At 37.1% G+C, this 19,581-nt stretch overlaps 1 protein-coding gene across 1 annotated transcript in view; it reads left to right on the forward strand.

The window, feature by feature from the left end:
• The window catches only part of LOC126248836 (uncharacterized), a 535,548-nt gene that overhangs the window by 322,980 nt on the left and 192,987 nt on the right, over window positions 1–19,581 (forward strand). Inside the window, exons 15-16 of the mRNA XM_049950252.1 lie at window positions 1,034–1,155; window positions 15,020–15,171. Of these exons, the coding sequence (XP_049806209.1) occupies window positions 1,034–1,155; window positions 15,020–15,171 (274 nt within the window). The remainder of the gene's footprint in view (window positions 1–1,033; window positions 1,156–15,019; window positions 15,172–19,581) is intronic.

Consider the following 19,581-nt stretch of genomic DNA (forward strand, 5'->3'; position numbering starts at 1 on the left):
GGATGTTAGTGTAAAGGGAGGTGACATCAACCTAGTCGCCTCTCCCATCATGCACTGGTGCTGCTCGCAGTTTGGCAACAGTTGCCTGAAACTGCGATCATGTGTGTATGAGTTCTGTCTGCATGAGTGTGTGTTTGTGTGTGTGTGTGTGTGTGTGTGTGTGTGTGTGTGTGTGTGTGTGTGGTCTATTTTTGATGAAGGCCCTACAGGCCAAATGCTTTATTTGTGAGTCTTTTTGTTGTGCCAATCTGTGACTCAGCATCTCTATATGGTGACTAGCAACTTTCCTTTTCATAATATTGTTACAAATGATAACTTTTTCAACAGCAACTCCTAATGCCACAAAATCACTTATCATGGGAGGGGAGGAATGCCGTGCACCTTATCTCAGTGCAAAACGTATAAACTGTATTTTGTGTGCTTCATATTTTAGTTACCAGAATACTAGAGCACTAAAATGATGTCTCAGTTTCATGTGCCTATGACTCACAACCTTGGAAAATCCAGGATGGAAAAATGACTATATTATGAAAAGATAGATTGCTACTCACCAAAAAGCAAGATGTTGAGTTACAGACAGGCACTACAAAAAGACTACTAAACATGTTAGCTTTCAGCCAGAAGGCCTTCTTCTGAAATAGACAACATACACACACAAATTCACACAAGCACAGCTCACACGCACATGGTCAAGTGTCTGGCATTCTGTTCTGAACTGCCGGAGTTGACGGTTATGTGCATGAGGTGCGCTTGCTTGTGTGTTTGAATGGTGTGTTTCCCTTTTTCTGATGAAGGCTGTGGCCAAAAGCATTGTGTAAGTGTCTTTTAATTGTGCTTGTCAACAACTTACAATGTCATTTTTACAGTAAGCAGTAATCTAGCTTTTCGTGCATTGTTGATATTCCTACCTGGAGTTTCCATAGTTTGATTTTTTGTTTGGGCAGTTATTTGTTATCAGTAACATCACAGTAAAGCTTTTAACCATTTTCAAAATCAAATTATACAATTTATATGGCCCATTCATCTTTCACAGATCAATCACATATAATTATCTAAGGAAAGAGTGCCGACTAAGTTGTGAAGATCGTTATACTCAGCCACAAGCATTCATAGTGAACGGTGACTCTGATTATTTGGAGAATCAATGCGCACCACGTGAGTACACTTACTAGTAGTTATTTAAGACTAATGCTATTAGTGCTAGTCACATATCAATTGATATTGTATTATTTCATTGTATTGTTACTCCTGTCTCAGCCTTGTCGTCTATCTTGTTATTGTCACATAAAAGTTACTTTAAGAGCCTCCTAGGTGGATGTACATATTGAGTGATAAAAATTAAACAAGATGTTGACAAATAATTTGTAGTAACTCATAAGATGCATATAAATAGTAACAGTGCATAAGCACTTTGAACTTTATTTTTCTCATGTTGAGAAGTATTTTGTACAAAAATCTTATTTACCTTTACTTCAAGTTAAATGTGCATAGCTAAATTTTCAAACATTGTGAAAGATCTTATCTTATTACACAGTGTCTACGGTATAGCTAGGTTAAGCATAAATATGTCTTAGTTTGAAGCTCTTGATAATCATATTAGGATGTAACAATTTGTAGGAATATGAAATGTAATTATCGCATTGGCTCTATAATGGGTAAAGGAGGCGACAGACTTTATTTCATTGACAAAATACTGGAAAATTGATTAGTCTACAAAGAGATTGGTTACGAAAGACTTATGTGACCCATTCTAGAATATTACTCAAGTGTGTTGGACCCATTCGGAATGAGACTGCTCACACAAAATGATCACCAGTTAGTTTGACTCACAGGACACTATCTTGGAACCACTGTAAAATCTGTGTTTGATGACACTTCGAGATGGACATCTTCATGCCTCATCCTCAGAAGCACCTGTGCACTGTTATCATTTCTTGGCATGGGCTCAAAATGGATCATGCAATAATACTTCTGACACCATAATTGCAACCTGAGGCTATTTTATTCATTATTATTACTGTATGTGGCTGCACTACCACCAACAACAATGATGGGTAATGAAGATATGGATAGTCCATGCCAATAAATGGTAACTGTGCACAGGTGCATCTGAAGATGAGGCATGAGGCTTGAAACTGATCATGTAATAAAATCTGTAACACCATAACTGCAGCCCAAGGCTATTTTATTTATTGTTATCCCTACTTACAAAGTTTCAGAAACCAGTATTAAGTGATGAATCTTAGAATATACTACAGCCACCTGAGGGACAGCAAATAGTTATCAAACTAATTACAGCAAGCACAGAACCATTTAAGCAATTGTTCTTTCCCTGCTCAATACTTAAATGGAACGGGAAGATACACTAATATGTCGTACAATTGGAAGTACTCAGGTGTATATTTGGGGTATCTTCTCACTTTGAAAAAGGTACCCACTGAGTGATTCATTCATTCACATTGTGTTCCTCAAATCCCTTCATGAATAAGGTGATACTGAATGAGTCAAGTTAGAAATTCACAGATAAAAGCAGGCCCTGAAGGCTACTTCAGTAAATTATTGCACAAAATGCAAAGTAATTTTAGTGATTTCAGAGGTTGCCATCATTTGTTACATACTGGGAAATTTGAAACATAATACATACATTAATGTTTTATGGGATATATAACTTCAAGTACATTTACTCCGAAAAATTATGGGAGTGGCTAATAAGGTACTCACTTACTTCATTTTTTAATAGCTGCAGATTTCCATTTTGCTGTTTGATTTCTGTTGTCAACCTATTAAAATTTTTCACACCAATACATAAAACTGAATCTTAGATATGGATGCAGGTCACATGGAAATTATTTTTAATTCTACTGTTGTGGTTCTGAATTATCTAGTTCACCCTGTATTCAGTATTATTATCAACCAAAAATGCTACTATGGAGTAAATGAGTATAAGGATCTTGAGGCTTGTGAAGAGGCTTGTGCAAGATGTACAGCTATCAACTATACCTAATATTATTTCTGCACATGTCTGTAAAGTAAAAATTTTTCTTCATAATCCCAAAGATTATGTTGTAGGATAGTTTAGAGAGAATGTATGAAAATTACTCTAGCTATCCTGTCTGCAGTTCAAAACAGTGAGAGAGATTACCAAGTGCAAGGCTGACCGAACATAATCTTATCAATGTGCTGGAACCACATCAGTTTGTTATCTGTATGAATGCTTCAGAATTTAACACACGTAGTTCATTTAGTGTGTATCCACTGGTCTTCCCTCCTGGCAATCTTTAACTAGGCAGTATTACAGATATTTAAAGCACATTCAACAGACATTTGTTTTAATAAACTGGCTGTGATCCTCTTTCAGTTAAATGTAGCACATTCTTCATTTAAAGTTTCATGATTATAACTTACATAAATCTTGCTTGAGTCTGCACAGATCCACTTTCATGACTGGCAAGTTTTCACAGATTGACATAGGTTCCTCAGACTTGCATACTTGCATTTCCTAACAGTAACTAACTGACTGACTATGACTATCAGTGACTGACTATGGTACTGTCCAATTTATAAGCTTGCCCTATACATGTGTAGGAAATTGTCTACACATTATTTACGAAACGGCAAACTACAACTCAACTTCAGTAATAGCATAGGACACAGGAATTACAGATAACATTTATACTCAGTCAAAAATGAAGTTTTTTTTTTGTTTAATAGGTATTGTTAATAGGTAAAGATCTGGTACTTACGATATGCTGACGACACAGCTTTGTTAGCATCATCCGTAGCTGAGATACAGGAAATACTTACAGAAATAGATAAAGCTTGTCATCATTTTGGTGTCAAAATAAATGCCAAGACAACTAAATGTATGTCAATTGAAAGAACCCCAGGTCAAAATGAGTCCCTAGTCATTAATGGTAGTAAAATTGAGAAAGTAACCAAATTTAAATGTCTAGGATCTGTGATGAACTCGAAACTTGAATGTGGTGAGGAAATTAAGATTCGCTGTGGGATTGCCAAAGAAACATTCCAAAAGCTACGAAATGTGCTGATATACACAGACGTGCTGCTCCATTTGAGGATAAGGGTGGTACAATGCTATGTTATCCCCATCCTACTCTATGGAGCGGAAACTTGCTCAATTAAAGCAGTTTCTGTAAAGAGATTAGAAGCAACAGAAATGTGGTTCTTGTGCCGATTACTAAAAATACCATGGATTGAGAGAGCGAGCACTGCTGAAGTGCTGCGTAGAGCCAGAATGGATAGAGAACTAATAAGGATACTTAAAAGAAGAAAGGCATTGTACCTGGGGCACATTATGAGAGGAAAGAAATACGAGCTTCTGCAATTAATTCTAGAAAGCAGGATAGAAGGAACGTCCCCACCAGGTAGAAGGAAGCAATCATGGCCACGGAATATCTTGACGTGGACTGGCATCAACAACTTTGTAGAGCTGATTGTGAGCTGCCTGTGAGCAGCCGACGCACTACAAGTGGCACCAAGAAGAAGAAGATAAGGTATTGTTTAAATAATGTTTATCCTGGATCCATTTTTGTAAGGCAGCTTTTAAGTGTGGAAAGTTTTCCCTAATTTTCTATTCACTTAGATTATTTCAAAAAAAAAAAAAAAAAAAAAAAAAAAAAATAGTTCAAATGGCTCTGAGCACTATGGGACTTAACATCTGAGGTCATCAGTCCCCTAGAACTTAGAACTATTTAAACCTAACTAACCTAAGGACATCACACACATCCATGCCCGAGGCAGGATTCGAACCTGCGACCATAGCGGTCGCGCGGTTCCAGACTGAAGTGCCTAGAACCGCTTGGCCACACTGGCCGGCAAAACTTTACACTTACCCTTTTTCTGTCAGTAGCAGATAATTTAGGTTTGAACACTTCTTTCACAGATAGTTTACAGTTCCTAAGAAAAACCTTGCAAAACAAGTTTGATAAAGTTCCTCTTCATCCTACATCTCCAGAAGAAGTTTTCGATGTTATTAAGTCTCTTAAAACTAAATGTTCAAGTGCTTATGATTAAATAAGTAGAAAAATAATGCAAGGTTGCTCAGCTGACCTTAGTAGTACACTGAGTTATGTATTGAATGAATCTTTTCTCATTAAAACTTTCCCCGAGAGACTGAAACATACTATTGTCAAGTCTGTCCACAAAAGGAAGACAATAAATTAGTAAAGAATTATTGACCCATCTCGTAACTCCCAGTATTTTCATAAGTTTTTGAGAAGATATTGTGTAATATACTTTGAAAAAAAATTAGTACAGGAAACCAGACTCAGTAGCAAACACTTTGCATTTCAAAAACGACTGTCAACTGAACAGGCTATATTTCCTTTGACAAATCACACACTAGAAACAATAATGATTACCACTGGGAATATTTTGTGAAGTAGCAGTTGTTTAGACTGTAATACCCTAATGAAAGAGTTAAAAATATTATAGGATAGGAGACACAACAGGTCCTTTGTTTATATCTTATCTGGACCAGCCCATTTACCGAAAAAGCACCCAATGAAATAGTTGGGAACATCAACCCATGGTTGAAGGCAAATGGATTATCATTGAAGACTCAGTACACACAGTTCAGTATTTCTCATAGAACTCCACATTCTATAAAAATAATATTTTTAAACAATGAAATACAAGAAGTAGAAAATGTTAAGTTTTTGGGACTAGAGAGAGGTCACAACTTTAATCATTAATCTCATTGCTATTGATGCGTCTTGGTTCTCCTATGTTTGCAGTATGCGTTATTACTGTTATAAATGATTTAAAACAAAGAAACTAGTTTATACTAACTAACTCTGTCGAAACAGGCCTTGGAAGGCCCAACAGTATGCACTGACTGCTGTGTCATCCCCAGCTGATAGGTGACACTGGATACAGATATGGAGGGCATATGGTCAGCACACTGCTCTCCAGGCTGTTGTCACTTTTTGTGGCTGGAATCACTACTTCTCAGTCAAGTAGGTTCTCTATTGACCTCACAAGGGCTGAGTGCACCCAACTCACCAACAGCTCTCGGTAGCCTCAGACACTCATCCATCCAAGTGCTAGCCAAGCCCAATAGTGCTTAACTTTGGTTATCTGACAGAAACCGGCATAACTGCTGTGGCAAGGTCATTGGCAGTTTATAGTGTATATATCAACTTATTAATGATCTATGGAATCATTTTCTGGGGAAACTCAGCTTTCCAGGACAGTATTTTCAGAATACAGAAACATGTTAAAAGAAGAATTTATCTAGTACCAATTGTATAACATTCTGCGGACACAACTCAAAAACCTTGGTATTTTGTTAACTGCTTCACACTATTACGTATATGATCCAGTCACATTAATGTGACCACCACCTATGTTCGATGTCAACATACCATAACCACTCACAAATGGTAGCTGGCAGCACTAGCAGTGGAGGATGTATAAAGCATGTTGGGGACTCGGAAAACAATGCAGTCATTGTCGTAATGTGGAAACAGAGTGATTTATCTGATGTCCAAAAGGGCATGATCATTTGTTTTAGGGCCAAGAGTCAAATTATTTCCAAAATGCCTAAGTTTGTAATCTGTTCATGTGCCACTGTGGTTGAAGTATACTGTGCATGGCAAAATGGCACTATGAGAAACCAGCACCATAACAACTGTGGTGCACCACAGCTATTGATGACAGGGATGAACAACAGCTGAAAAGATGTGTACAGGCCAGCAGACATGCAACTGTTGAGCAATTGACTGCCCAGATGAGCCAAGGAGCTACCAACAGTGTATAATTGGTTTGAGACTACTGCAGAGCATGTTCACACTGTTTTTTATCTCCACTATGTCAATCTGTAGTTTGGTCAGCATATGCAGCCTGTTTTTATAAACCTTTGATTTAAGGTAGCTTCTACAGGAAGAAGTTTGGAGACTTTAAACCAGGAGAATGTGGGGGCCATAATTGCTTAGAGATGATTTGATATCCAGAATATTTGTTTAAAAAATGAATTGTTTCATTAGTTGTGTGACAAGTGGCACCATCCTGCTGTAACAAACAATAATGTTCTTCTATCTCAAGAAGCAAAATAAACTGTATAATTATGCCTTGGTACACATCAGTAGATTCAAAGAAGAAAGGTCTTACTATAATGTTTCTATGGTATAAATGAACATTCACAGTATTGCTCAGAGCTGTGGGTTTCATCTCATAATCTCTCTACTTGGGAATTCATAACTTATTATCAGTGTATTCCTAGATAACTAAACTCCTTTTATAAAACGCTCCTGTTAAGTAAAGTGTGTCAATACATGTGTTTTGTGCCATATATCTGAAAATGAAATTCTATGTGAAATTTGATGTAGGACACACTACACACCAATTTTATGACTGTCCAAGCTTTCAAGGGCAATGGCCTTGCTGCAGTGGATACAGCAGTTCCCGTCAGATCACCGAAGTTAAACGCTGTCGGGTGTGGCTGGCACTTGGATGGGAAACCATCTGGGCCACCATGCGCTGTTGCCATTTTTCGGGGTGCACTCAGCCTCGTGATGCCAATTGAGGAGCTACTTGATAGGATAGTAGCGGCTCCGGTCAAAGAAAACCATCAAAATACCTCGAGAGCGGTGTGCTGACCACATGCCCCTCCTATCTGCATCCTCAGCTGAGGATGACACAGTGGTCAGATGGTCTCGATGGGCCACTTGTGGCCTGAAGACAGAGTGCAGGCTTTCAAGGTGTTTTTATGAAAGACATGTGGATCTTCGGTTGATTAAATTTTTATGTTTTGGCTATTCACATAGGTACTAAGATGGAATCATGCCTTATCAGTGAAGAAAATGTGGTCCAGTTCTGCAATTCCATGGATACCATTAAATGACCAAAACCACGCACAGTACATTAGATGCTTTTCTTTATTCAGTGCCTACAGTTCTTACACACTGTCAGCATGGTGTGAATGAAATTTTAACTCCATTGCTTTGTGACCACTAGCATACAGAACTGCCATTTGGCAAATAATCTCCTCAAACTTTTGATAGAGAGTGCAGTTTAAAATTCTCAATCTCAGACAGATTAGTGTTCATGAAAATTACTTGTCTCCAGGTTCTCCTCCTGTCTGCAAATGATCCATATTCCCTGAAACTGAAAATTTTATTACTGGAGAATTGTTTGGCTTTATGACATCCGAATATTTCCCACAATATGTGTATGCAATATGTGCATACAAACAGTAGCCAAATGCTGTTCAACAATGAAAGCTACTGTTCTTGGGAAAATGACGTGTTTATCTAGCACTGAACTGCATAATACTGCTGATTCTGTGTGATTTGTACTTGTTTTGTTAGCATTTTTGTATATTGTCGATAATACATGTGGTACTATCTTGTGATGCCTAGATATTTATTTTCATGTGTGGGACTTTTCTTCTTTTCCTTGTAGATTTTCTTGGAGCAACTGTAGCAAATGACTTCATGCAAGCATTGGGACTGGAGACCTGTGCTATCACCTTTTCGTTTTATGCAGTTGCTTCATCGCTTCTTGTGAGCTCATCCCCATTATGTTCTTGTGTTATTGCAGTGATTTCTAGGGGAAATTGTGGGAGGAAAACCAAAACTTCAGTTGTAGTTGTTGTATTCATCTGGTTTCCTGTCACTTCAGGCTTCAAATGTTTGGTGTGTACTGCAGCGAGTATTTCCTTCTTCACATTTGGTGAATCATTTGTTTGTACTGCAACTTTTCCATTTTTATAGTTTCTTTTATTCCTTTTAGCAGTGTCTTAAATTTTGCTGTTCATCTCTTGCATCGGGTTGTTTGTTTCAGTCACTAGCAACCACAGATTTAGCTGATGCTTGACAACTAAGTGTCATCTTCTTACAAGAAAATGTACCTTACTTTTCTGAAACAATATTGTGTATGCTTTTGAATATCAGTTTTTAGCCCAAACTGTTCATATGAAGACCATACCCAGCACTAAATTGATGACAAATATGCTAATCTCCATAATGTTGATTTTCTGTCCAATAATTAAGTATATCTGGAGGTGCTGATATCTAACTTTTGAATATGTTGTACAGTAAGTTTCCCAAAAATAATACATGGGCGTGATGTGTTAGCCATTGGCAACTTCAGTTGACCTGTAATGTATCCAAAAAAATAGTAGCTTTCTTGTAGATTGTCTGTTTATTTAAGTAGCCATTGATCATACATGAAGTATAGATAATATACTTCATGAATCATACAAGCATGCCAGTATTAATAACAGTTGTTAATGTAGCAATCAGGTACAGTTTAAAACATCTTTTTTGTGATTATAAACTATTTCTTTGTTCATTCTCATTTCATAATGTTCCTCATCATGATGGAATTCATGAAATATACTTCATAATTGAATGAAATCTGTTTTAAATAAGATTTGTTACCTTACAGCTTTCAAAAAGAAGCCAGGTGCAATTAAGGTAAAGCAGATGTACAGTTGTTTACTCAATGGAAATTGATTTATGTAAAATTAGTATAAACTTTTTTCTTTCTTTCATGATATGTTTCAGAATGATTCATGTAATTTTTGAAGAAAGTTATTAGATAAAATAAGTCTGCACAATTGAGGCCTTTTTTAAATGCTGATGTATGAGGTGTGTATGGCACACAAACATATACTGTGGGAATGTATAGGGCCAGAGCAGCTCCTGGTCAGGATAGTCATGGATGTGGCCATCTGAGGGGTTTTCATAATAAAAGAAGTAATTGAACTTCAATTATGTATACATAATATGTAATACATATGGACACACCAGGGTCTGGCTGTGAGGTTATCAGCCAGTCAAGGTGGTAATAGAAAGATGTTAATTTTAGTGCCAGAACAAAGTTCAAAAAATAAAGGGAGAGAGGAGATGGTTCATGTCATAACTGGCTGAAAGCTGTTGCCAGAATGTCCAATCTGAATCCAGTCTGCGAAGATGAATTAGTGTCCTCAAACCCAACTGACATAATCTGCCTCTCTGAACATCATGTGACTGTTGGTATAGAACTTTAAAGTGTTACAGGATTTAGGTTAGCATCTTGCTTTTGTAGTGCAGAAATGGAGAAAGGAGGAGTTGCCACAGTCATCAGGAACTGTCAAAAAATTAAGAACATAGACATTCATAAATTTTGCCTAGAACAGCATATGGAAGCATGCGCAACAGAAGTAGAATTTCATAAAAAAATCCTTCATAATATTAAGTGTATATTGAGCACCTGCAGGTAACTTTAATCTGTTCATGAACCACCTTGAAGCTGTACTGGCCCATTTAACGACCAAAAACAACGAAATAGTGCTTGCTGGAGAATTCAGTGTAGATTTCCTTAAAGACTCTCCCATTAAGAACATATTTGAGCTAGTAACACTATCATTCAACTTAATTACCACTATAAACTTCCCAACTAGGCTAGCCAATTGCTCACAAACAGCCATTGATAATATCTTTATAGAAAAGTCCAATGAACAAAATTATATTACAAAACCAATAGTCAATGGCCTCTCAGACCATGACATGCAGTTCCTTCTGTTAAATGTTAATACTGAACAGGATACAAAATCGGTTAAATGTGAACTCAAGATGGTAATCAATAAGCCAAAAATTGATTATAGTAGGACACTCCTCAGAGACATTCACTGGAGTGATGTTTATGGTGCTCATGGCATGAATGAAAAATATAACGCTTTTGCTAATAAAGTGCTTACCTTATTTGAACACTGTTTCCCCCAAAATTAACCAAGGTTAGAGCAAAGTCTACAAAGAAGCCATGGATTACTCAAGGAATAGAGGTATCTTGTAAAACAAAAAGAAAACTGTATCTGTCGATCCAAAACAGTTCTGATGTTGATGCTATAGCACATTATAAGAAATACTGCAAAATATTAAAGACTGTAATATGAACATTGGTGACAGATGAGACTTTTTAACAAACATTTTATAACTGTTACTGAAAAGGTGGAGTTGTCAGGTTCTGTAGATGCTGCCATGGGGTACCTCAGACCACACATTGCAAGTAACTTCCATAATACGAATTTGACACTAACTATCATAGCAGAAGTAATGTGCATCATAAAATCTTTAAAATCCAAAACATCTAGTGGGTATGATGAAATATCAACAAAGTTAATTAAAGAATGTGATTCTGAGTTAAGTAACATATTAAGCTATCTGTGTAACCAGTCATTTATCAGTGGAATATTTCCTGAATGGTTGAAATATGCTAAAGTTAAGCCACTGTTTAAGAAGGGAGAAAAAGAAATAGCTTCAAATTTCTGTCCAATTTCACTTTTGCCAGAATTCTCAAAAATTTTAGAAAAGGTAATGTACAAGCAGCTTTATAACCATCTTATCACAAATAACATACTGTCAAAGTCACAGTTCGGATTTCTAAAGGGTTCTGGTATTGAGAAGGCTATCTACACTTACAGTGAAAATGTAATGAATTGATTAGACAAAAAATTGCAGGCAAATACTGTATTTTGTGATCTGTCGAAGACATTTGACTGTATAAATCACAGTATCCTTCTTAGTAACTTAGAATATTATGGTGTAACAGGAAATGTTGCAAAAGTCTTCAAATCTTGTATCTCTGGCAGGAAACAAAGGGTGTTATTAGGAAAGAGACATATATTAAGCTATCAGGCATCATCCAACGGGTAACTAATTACTAGTGGGGTCCCACAAGGTTCCATCTTAGGGCCCTTACATTTTCCTTGTGTATATCAGTGACCTTTCATCAGTAACATTACCAGATGCCAAGGTTGTTTTGTTTGCCAATGATACAAACATTGCAATAAATAGCAAATCAAGTGTAGTCTTAGAAAGATCAGCTAATAAAATATTTGTGGGCATCAATCACTGGTTCCTAGCCAATTCTTTGTCACTAAACATTGAAAAAATATGCTACACGCAGTTCAGAACTTGTAAGGGGTTACCCACGAGTATATGCCTAACATATGATGACTAGCAGATAAAAGAAGTGAACAGCATTAAATTCTTGGTGTTACAGCTTGATAATAAATTCAACTGGGAGGAGCACACCACAGAATGGCTGAAGCGTCTAAACAAATCTCTATTTGCAATGCAAATTCTCTCAGACATAGGGAATATAAAAATGAAAAAGCTGGCATACTATGCTTACTTTCACTCCATAATGTCATATGGGATTATTTTTTGGAGTAATTCATCAAGGCAAGCTAAAGTTTTGCGGTCACAAAAACATACAGTAAGAGTTATATGGTGGTGGGGTGGTAACTCAAGAACATCCAGCAAGGCCTGTTTAGGGAACTAAGGATACTAACTACTGCTTCCCAATATATTTATTCCTTAATAAAATTTGTCATTAAAATATATCACTTTTTCAAACCAACAGCTCAGTTCATGAACTCAATACTAGAAATAAGAATAATCTTCACAAGGATTTAAAGTCACTTACTCTTGTACAAAAAGTTGACTGTATAAATCACAGTATCCTTCTTAGTAACTTAGAATATTATGGTGTAACAGGAAATGTTGCAAAAGTCTTCAAATCTTGTAGCTCTGGCAGGAAACAAAGGCATTATTCAGGACCACACATTTTCAATAACTTGCCAGCAGCTATGAAAAGCTTAACAACCAATGAAATTCAGTTTCAGAGAAAGCCTAAAGGATTTATTGGTGGCCAACTCCTTCTACTCCATTGATGAATTTCTCAGTAGAACCAATTGATTTTGTGTGTACAGTCTAACTTCTGCACCTTTTCAGTGCAGTAATGTGTTCATTGTAAATAAGTATTGTAATAGTTCTATTATACGTTTCTTACCTTATAAATAAAAAAAAAAACTTTTTTTTAAATTTTAAATTCAGTGCATTAATGTGATCTTAGTAAATGAGTGTTGTAAAATGATCCTTTCATATAGTGTTCATAAAAAAAAATCATTCCACATGGGACCTGTGGAAGCTACATTAGCTTATTTCTTTTAGTTGTAAATATTTGTCATGTATTATTGTTTCTCTGACATAGTCTACATCCTGGAGGACGTCCTCACTACGGATCAATTGGAATAAAAGTAAATCTAATCTAATCTAATCTAATCAGAGGACAGTCAAAAGCCAACGTGATTTCTCCCCCACACTACATCTTTGCTACGCATAATGGTGCATAGTGGCTTGTTTGTCAACATGTTCCACTGGCCCGAACAACCTTAACTGAAACTATGAACCTACTGACCTTGTAGGTCACAACAAATTGTAGATTGAAATTTAACCAAAAAATTATAAAATAGAAATAAAATTTTGTAATACCTCATACACTGGGTAGGTGACCTGCACAGGACATATGTTTAGCATTTTAAGTACATCTCAAGAATCTTGTTAAATAAGACTGATGATTTCTCTCTTTCGTGTATCAAAAAAACTCCCATGAATAATGCCCCATTTCAGCTAATGTCATACATGGGTGTATACATGTAAACAGTGGCAGCTACTGCATAAGGGTACAAGAGCATGTGAACACACTAGCTTTTGACACATTATGGATTATTTTTCTTTGGATGCTGTTAAACATAACATAGATGCCATAATCTGAAGTACACAGCACTAAATCTGCCATGCTATGCTACATTGCTACTCTAGACTTTGTGAAACTTGACATCATGGTCGTGAGCACACCTTTATTTGTGCTTATTTTGAGGAGCTTTTGCGCATACGCAACTGGCATGACATAATTGCCTTGCAGGCCAAATACATACAGATTTGACAAAGAACGCACAGCTCACGGTGTGCACAGATAGTCCTTACCAATTAACTACAAGTTTACGACAATGCTACAAGGTGGTAGCACACTACAGCAGACTTTTATCCCTTTTCACTTGCCATAAATCCCGCTAGATGGTAGCACACACATCAGATATGCCAATTCACTCACTATATAGTACAATTTGATTGAATGTCAGTATGTGTTATAGTTATACTGCCAGAAAAGCCTATTTTGTAGGTTTTTGAATGAGACATAGTATATTAAGTTTTGAATTTTATTATACAGTAATCCATTTGAGGTGCTGAGAACTGTAAAGCATATCGTTGTCGATACTGAGATTGTGGTATTTATTCATGCTTCTGACATCTGTTGATCATGTGGTGGGTCAGTTTTATCTCTGCTGTAGGCCTGCACTGTATCTATAAACATTTATGAAAAGTTGTCTCACTGGTTTGTCTGATACTCACTTAAATGTGGAACTGACGATTGTGTGCTTTTGGTGCTTATGGTTCTCGGTGCCTCATTTGTATTCTAGTCAAGTGACCATGCTGGTCCACATTATTATCTGAATTTAATCATTTCCACAATAGCAGTTTTGTGTTGGTTGTCTACTGTGCTGGAATTGGCTTTTGTGTTGCAGTGTCAGTGTGATCTCTGTTGAATCTGTTTGTGCCAACAGAAAAGAAAATTATCAGGAAAAGTTAGTCACAAAGGAACTAAGGCCTCCCAGACCAGATCCGTTACCTCAGAAAGTGATGAAATAAAATAACCATGCCTACAAGTGAACATTTCATAAAGAAGTGTACTATAAGTGTAAATTTTTGTGTAGGTGCAACATATTAGTGTCCCAGAAGTTAATTCATGGACTAACACATGTTCAAGATCTTGTACATTTCTCCAAAAAAATATAAAAGAGCATGAAAACCTCTCTTACACAAAAATGTGAAATAGCGAAAGCTTAAACATTATTTTGTTCTTAATCTAAACTGTACTTCGTTATGTAAAAAACAACAAAATTCCACAAAAACAATTATTTATTTCAGACAAGTTATGCATGTCATTATTATCATTATTATTATTATTATTGGCAGTGGCTGTTGTTGTATAAACATGTTGATAAACATAACTATTATACAGCAGAGGCTATTAATTTCACACTCTCAAATTTATCTGGAACTAAAAATTTTTGAAAACTCAGAATGTATAATCACGAGCTGCCACTGCTTGTAAATAAAGAAATATGATAAAAGTGTGTCATTCTTTGATCATGATTACATTGCAGGTCTCACACACTGTGCCTACACATACCACAAAGCAGGACAACAGCTCATATACACAGATAAATCACTGTCCTCTTTCAGTGACAAAAGCTGTGAGCAAGCATGTGACGTGGAAAGGGAATTCGTGTGTCGATCTTATACTTTTTTGGGACAGGTCAGTAAAACATTCTTATTCCCATAATAATGACTGATGGTCTTAATTACCTTCTCACTACTACACAGAAAATGTGCTAGATATGTTTTAACATAATGTAGTTATTACTGAATCTGCAGTAAAGGATGTTAACAAACTGACTGACTTAATCATGACTATTAGTGGAAGAAGGAGCCATACTCCATGACTGCAATGAAACTGTATGTAGTCCCATCAATATCCCTGTGGCTTAAATAGCTTGTGGTGAGGTTTATTCAAAAAATAAGATTTTCACATACAATAATTTTATCAAATATTATCAATAAGGCTTTTAAAATTCATTGAGTAAAATAGATCTTATACCATCAAAACGACATATTTATGCAGTTATGTGTCACATATTAAATATTAAAAACCTGTGATTGAAAGAATTTTTGGCTAGTAAGCACCAGGATGATACTTGTAGTAATTGTAGTAAGTACACACACACACACACACACACACACACACACACACGCACAGTGGACCAGAACTCCAACAAACTTTCTGGGGTTGTTCAGGGATTCCTTCTGAGAATTTTGGTATAAGGAGCCTGTGGTCTCCTGTGGCTTGTTTCAAAATAATTATGTAATTATGTTTTTTTTTTAATTTTTCTCTAGTTACCTTTATTCGTGGCAAAAATATCTCCACGGCAATGAAAAATCCTATAATATACAATTGCCAAAATGTGCAGCACAAAACATGGAGTAAACAGAGTAATGGAAAGTTAATGTGGTATGGTTGGCGTCGCTGCAGGAGCATCATTATGCTGCTTTTGCATTGCCTTCAGTGAACCCATACAGGAAGTGCTTATCAACCAAGTCTTCAAAAGACAAACTTGTTACAGAACTGAGTAGTACTGAATGCAACCTTGAGGGTAAATAGTGCAGTGGGCATGAGTGCTGCCAGTTGGAAGTGGATGGACCAAGTTTGTTTCCACACAAAATCCACAGCGTGTACCATCTACATTTGTGCTGTTGTGCAGATATTTTCAGTGCAATGCAGATACAAAGCTAATTGGGCCAATAAACCAAACAAAATGCAATAAGTCTGTACCAGGCCACTGGAGAATATGGAGTCCATATACCAAAATACTCAGAAGGTATCTGTAAACAACCTCTGAAAATTTGTCAATGGACTTCCAGTCCAGTCCAGTCTGATTTCTATAGAAATTCAGTGCAGTAATGCAATCATTGTGAATAAGTGTTTTAAAATGGTTTCTCAGTGTAGTATTATTACCTTTTAAATGAAACTGTTTTCAAATTTTTTGTACATCCATTACAATAATTTCACTGGGGATCTGTGGAAGGTACATTAGCATATTTGTTTTTTGTTGTAAATACTTATTGTGTATTTTGTTTGATTGGGACAAAAAGTACATCTAGTCTAATCTAATATAGGTATCAGTAACCAGTATGTGAAAAGCAATACCACAAAATGAAAGTTACTGGAGTTCATAGCAGGCCACTCATGCCATAGATGTGTATGAAATATCTGTGGTATTTCATATGCAGACAGTGAAACTGTTAATTTCTTGATCTGTACTGGCATAGCAATCATTGACGGGGAAACCATCTTAACTTTTTATGCAGAAAGATAAGAATCATGTTGATTACATAGGCTTTCCCAGTGTAATAAGTCTTGAAAGTCTCTTCGGGTTTGCTGCCGGATCCTGAAATCAACTTGACTCGATATTTCAGCTATCTAACTGGTAGCCATCTTCAGGAAAATGCTGCTTCTGCTGATGAGTCCCACTGAGAACTGACGCCAGGCTGCAAATCAACATCCTATATAGGCCACCGTTCAGTACACAGCGCATGCGCTGCCCATCACGGTTGGTGCCCTCCTCAACAGGGATGTGGTGCCGCCATTAGTGGAACACTGCTGGCAACGATATATTGCACACAGGTCCGCACTGGAGAACGTTCAATTTTGATGTGAGATAATACAGGATTCCACGTCTTGCTAAGAGGAAACCCATTGTCTCTGTTGATTAAATTATCCGCCAACCTAATTTCAGTCACCTCTTTATAGACACTGTTCCAAAAACCGGAAATGTTGGCAACTATCACAGTTTCATCAAATTTCATACTGTGTCCCTCATTTAAGCAGTGTTCTGCTACTGCTGATTTATCTGGCTGTTGTAGCCTCATATGATGGTGATGTTCCACACACCTGTCATGCACTGTGCGAATATTGGCCGTTTGATTCACAGAGTGCATGACAGGTGTGTGGAACATTGCTGTCATATGAGGCTACAACAGCCGGAAAAATTGGCAGTAGCAGAACACTGCTTAAATGAGGGACACAGTATGAAATTTGATGAAACTGTGGTAGTTGCCAACATTTCCATTTTTGGAACAGTGTCTATAAAGAGGTGACTGAAATTAGGTTGGTGGATAATTTCATCAACAGAGACAATGAGTTTCTTCTTAGCAAGATATGGAATCCTGTATTATCTCACATCAAAACTGAACGTTCTTCAGTGCAGCCCTGAGTGCGATATATCATTGCAGCGCCACCTCCATGTCGTGGAGGGCAGAAACCATGATGGGCAGCGCATGCGCCATGTACTGAACGGTGGCCTATGTGGAATGTTGATTTGCAGCCTGGCGGCAGTTCTCAGCGGGACTCATCAGCAGAAGTAGCATTTTCCTGAAGATGGCGACCAGCTGGATTGCCGAAATATTGAGTCAAGTTGATTTTAGGATCCGGCAGCAAACCCGAAGAGACTGTCAAGAATCATGTTGTACTTGCTCTTCCAACTGTGCAAAATTACGTGTAATAAAATGCTGAAAACAGTATGCTATTGCTATGTCCTGATAGGGAGTAAGAAAGACAGCAAGAAGCATGAGAGGGGACCTTACCTCAGTCAATGAATTCGATGTGGTTAACTGATGGTGGGCCACCTGCTGATTCCCTGACCCTGGCTGAAAAGCAATGTTTGAGTGATACAGAGTATTGAACTCAGTAGGGCTACTGAGGAAACAGGTTGGAAATGTCAAAGTACATATGTGAATACATATCATGGAAGTACCCCTGGCACTTCTCCCTATTTACAAGTTCCCAGCTATAATTGACTAACTCTTTATTCATGAAGTCTGCTCTGTGTCCCATATTGGCAAAGGCTAGCGAAATATCTTATCTGGTTCCTGCTGATAAGTGTTGTGGACATGGCATCATCTACTTGTTGTTGGTACAGCACTATCCAGTAGGGCTGGAAGTCCCTATTTATATGACTTCTTTTGCACACTGCCCTTCTGGAAGGTTTGATGATGATTTGCTGTGTGCGGCTGATCCTGCAGTTAGTGCATGATGCCAGCTGTATTTGGCCCTTCTGGAATATTCCTTCATTGCTACTCTGTAAGCTGTGGGGAGCTAGTCAAACAGGCTGCTATTGCATGTCACTAGAGCAGCAGAGCCATCATCCATTATTGAGTTCAGATATTGGTTCACCACTTCTGGCACTGAAACAAGCAGCCTACTGCCTCTGGCCAAGACTCAGTTTCTGAGTTGTGTTAATGAACTGATCAAACATTTTTAGATTCGCGACACCTCCCTTCCCTTGGGGAAAATTTTGTAAGCTCAGCCCTCCAAGGTCATGAAATTTTCATTTCCTAGTCACATGTCCAGTGGACTTTTCCCTTGCTTTATTTCCAAACAGAACATATTTACATATGACAAAGTTCACCAAAACAAGTCCATCATTCTACCTGGAAGGTAGTTTCAGCAAAATAAAATCTCTTCACATAAACCAACCCACATGAATGGGAGCATTAATACAAGGACAGACTTATAACTATAGAGTTACAATTTTCATACCATATAATACACAAACACACATTATTCTGGATGTAGGTTACATTTTCACATAATACAAAGTTTACATTAATAGAATCATTGATAAAACTGCAGAGTTCATGATTACATGCCATATAAGACGTATTGTATATGTACCTTTTGTCATTCTGTCTTTTGTCAGCAGCATCTCTAACATGGGTGTGTCAGCTCCTATATTTCTGGGAAGCTGTGGCATCTGACTTTCTTCTTTCCACAACACTCTGTCTAATGTCATACTCAACTAACTCCTCTTCCTCACCATATTTTTCAGATTGGGGAGAATGTATATACCTTACTGTGTCCTTATGAATGCTTCTAGTCACAGCTGTATTAGTTACACATATCTTAGTACATCAACTTTCTGCTGCTTCACAAATCTGTTTGCCACAACTCTTGCAGCATATATAATAAATACAATGATCCCAGTTACAAAACAGAGTATTACCAAACCTGCATATTATCAAACCTGCATGGAGTACTCATTTATAAACCACCCTATGTAGGTCTAGTTCATTTTGTAGGTCTTCCGTTTTATGTCCAGTGACCTTGAGG

This window comes from Schistocerca nitens, chromosome 3 (genome assembly GCF_023898315.1).
Source record: "Schistocerca nitens isolate TAMUIC-IGC-003100 chromosome 3, iqSchNite1.1, whole genome shotgun sequence".
NCBI lineage: Eukaryota > Metazoa > Arthropoda > Insecta > Orthoptera > Acrididae > Schistocerca > Schistocerca nitens.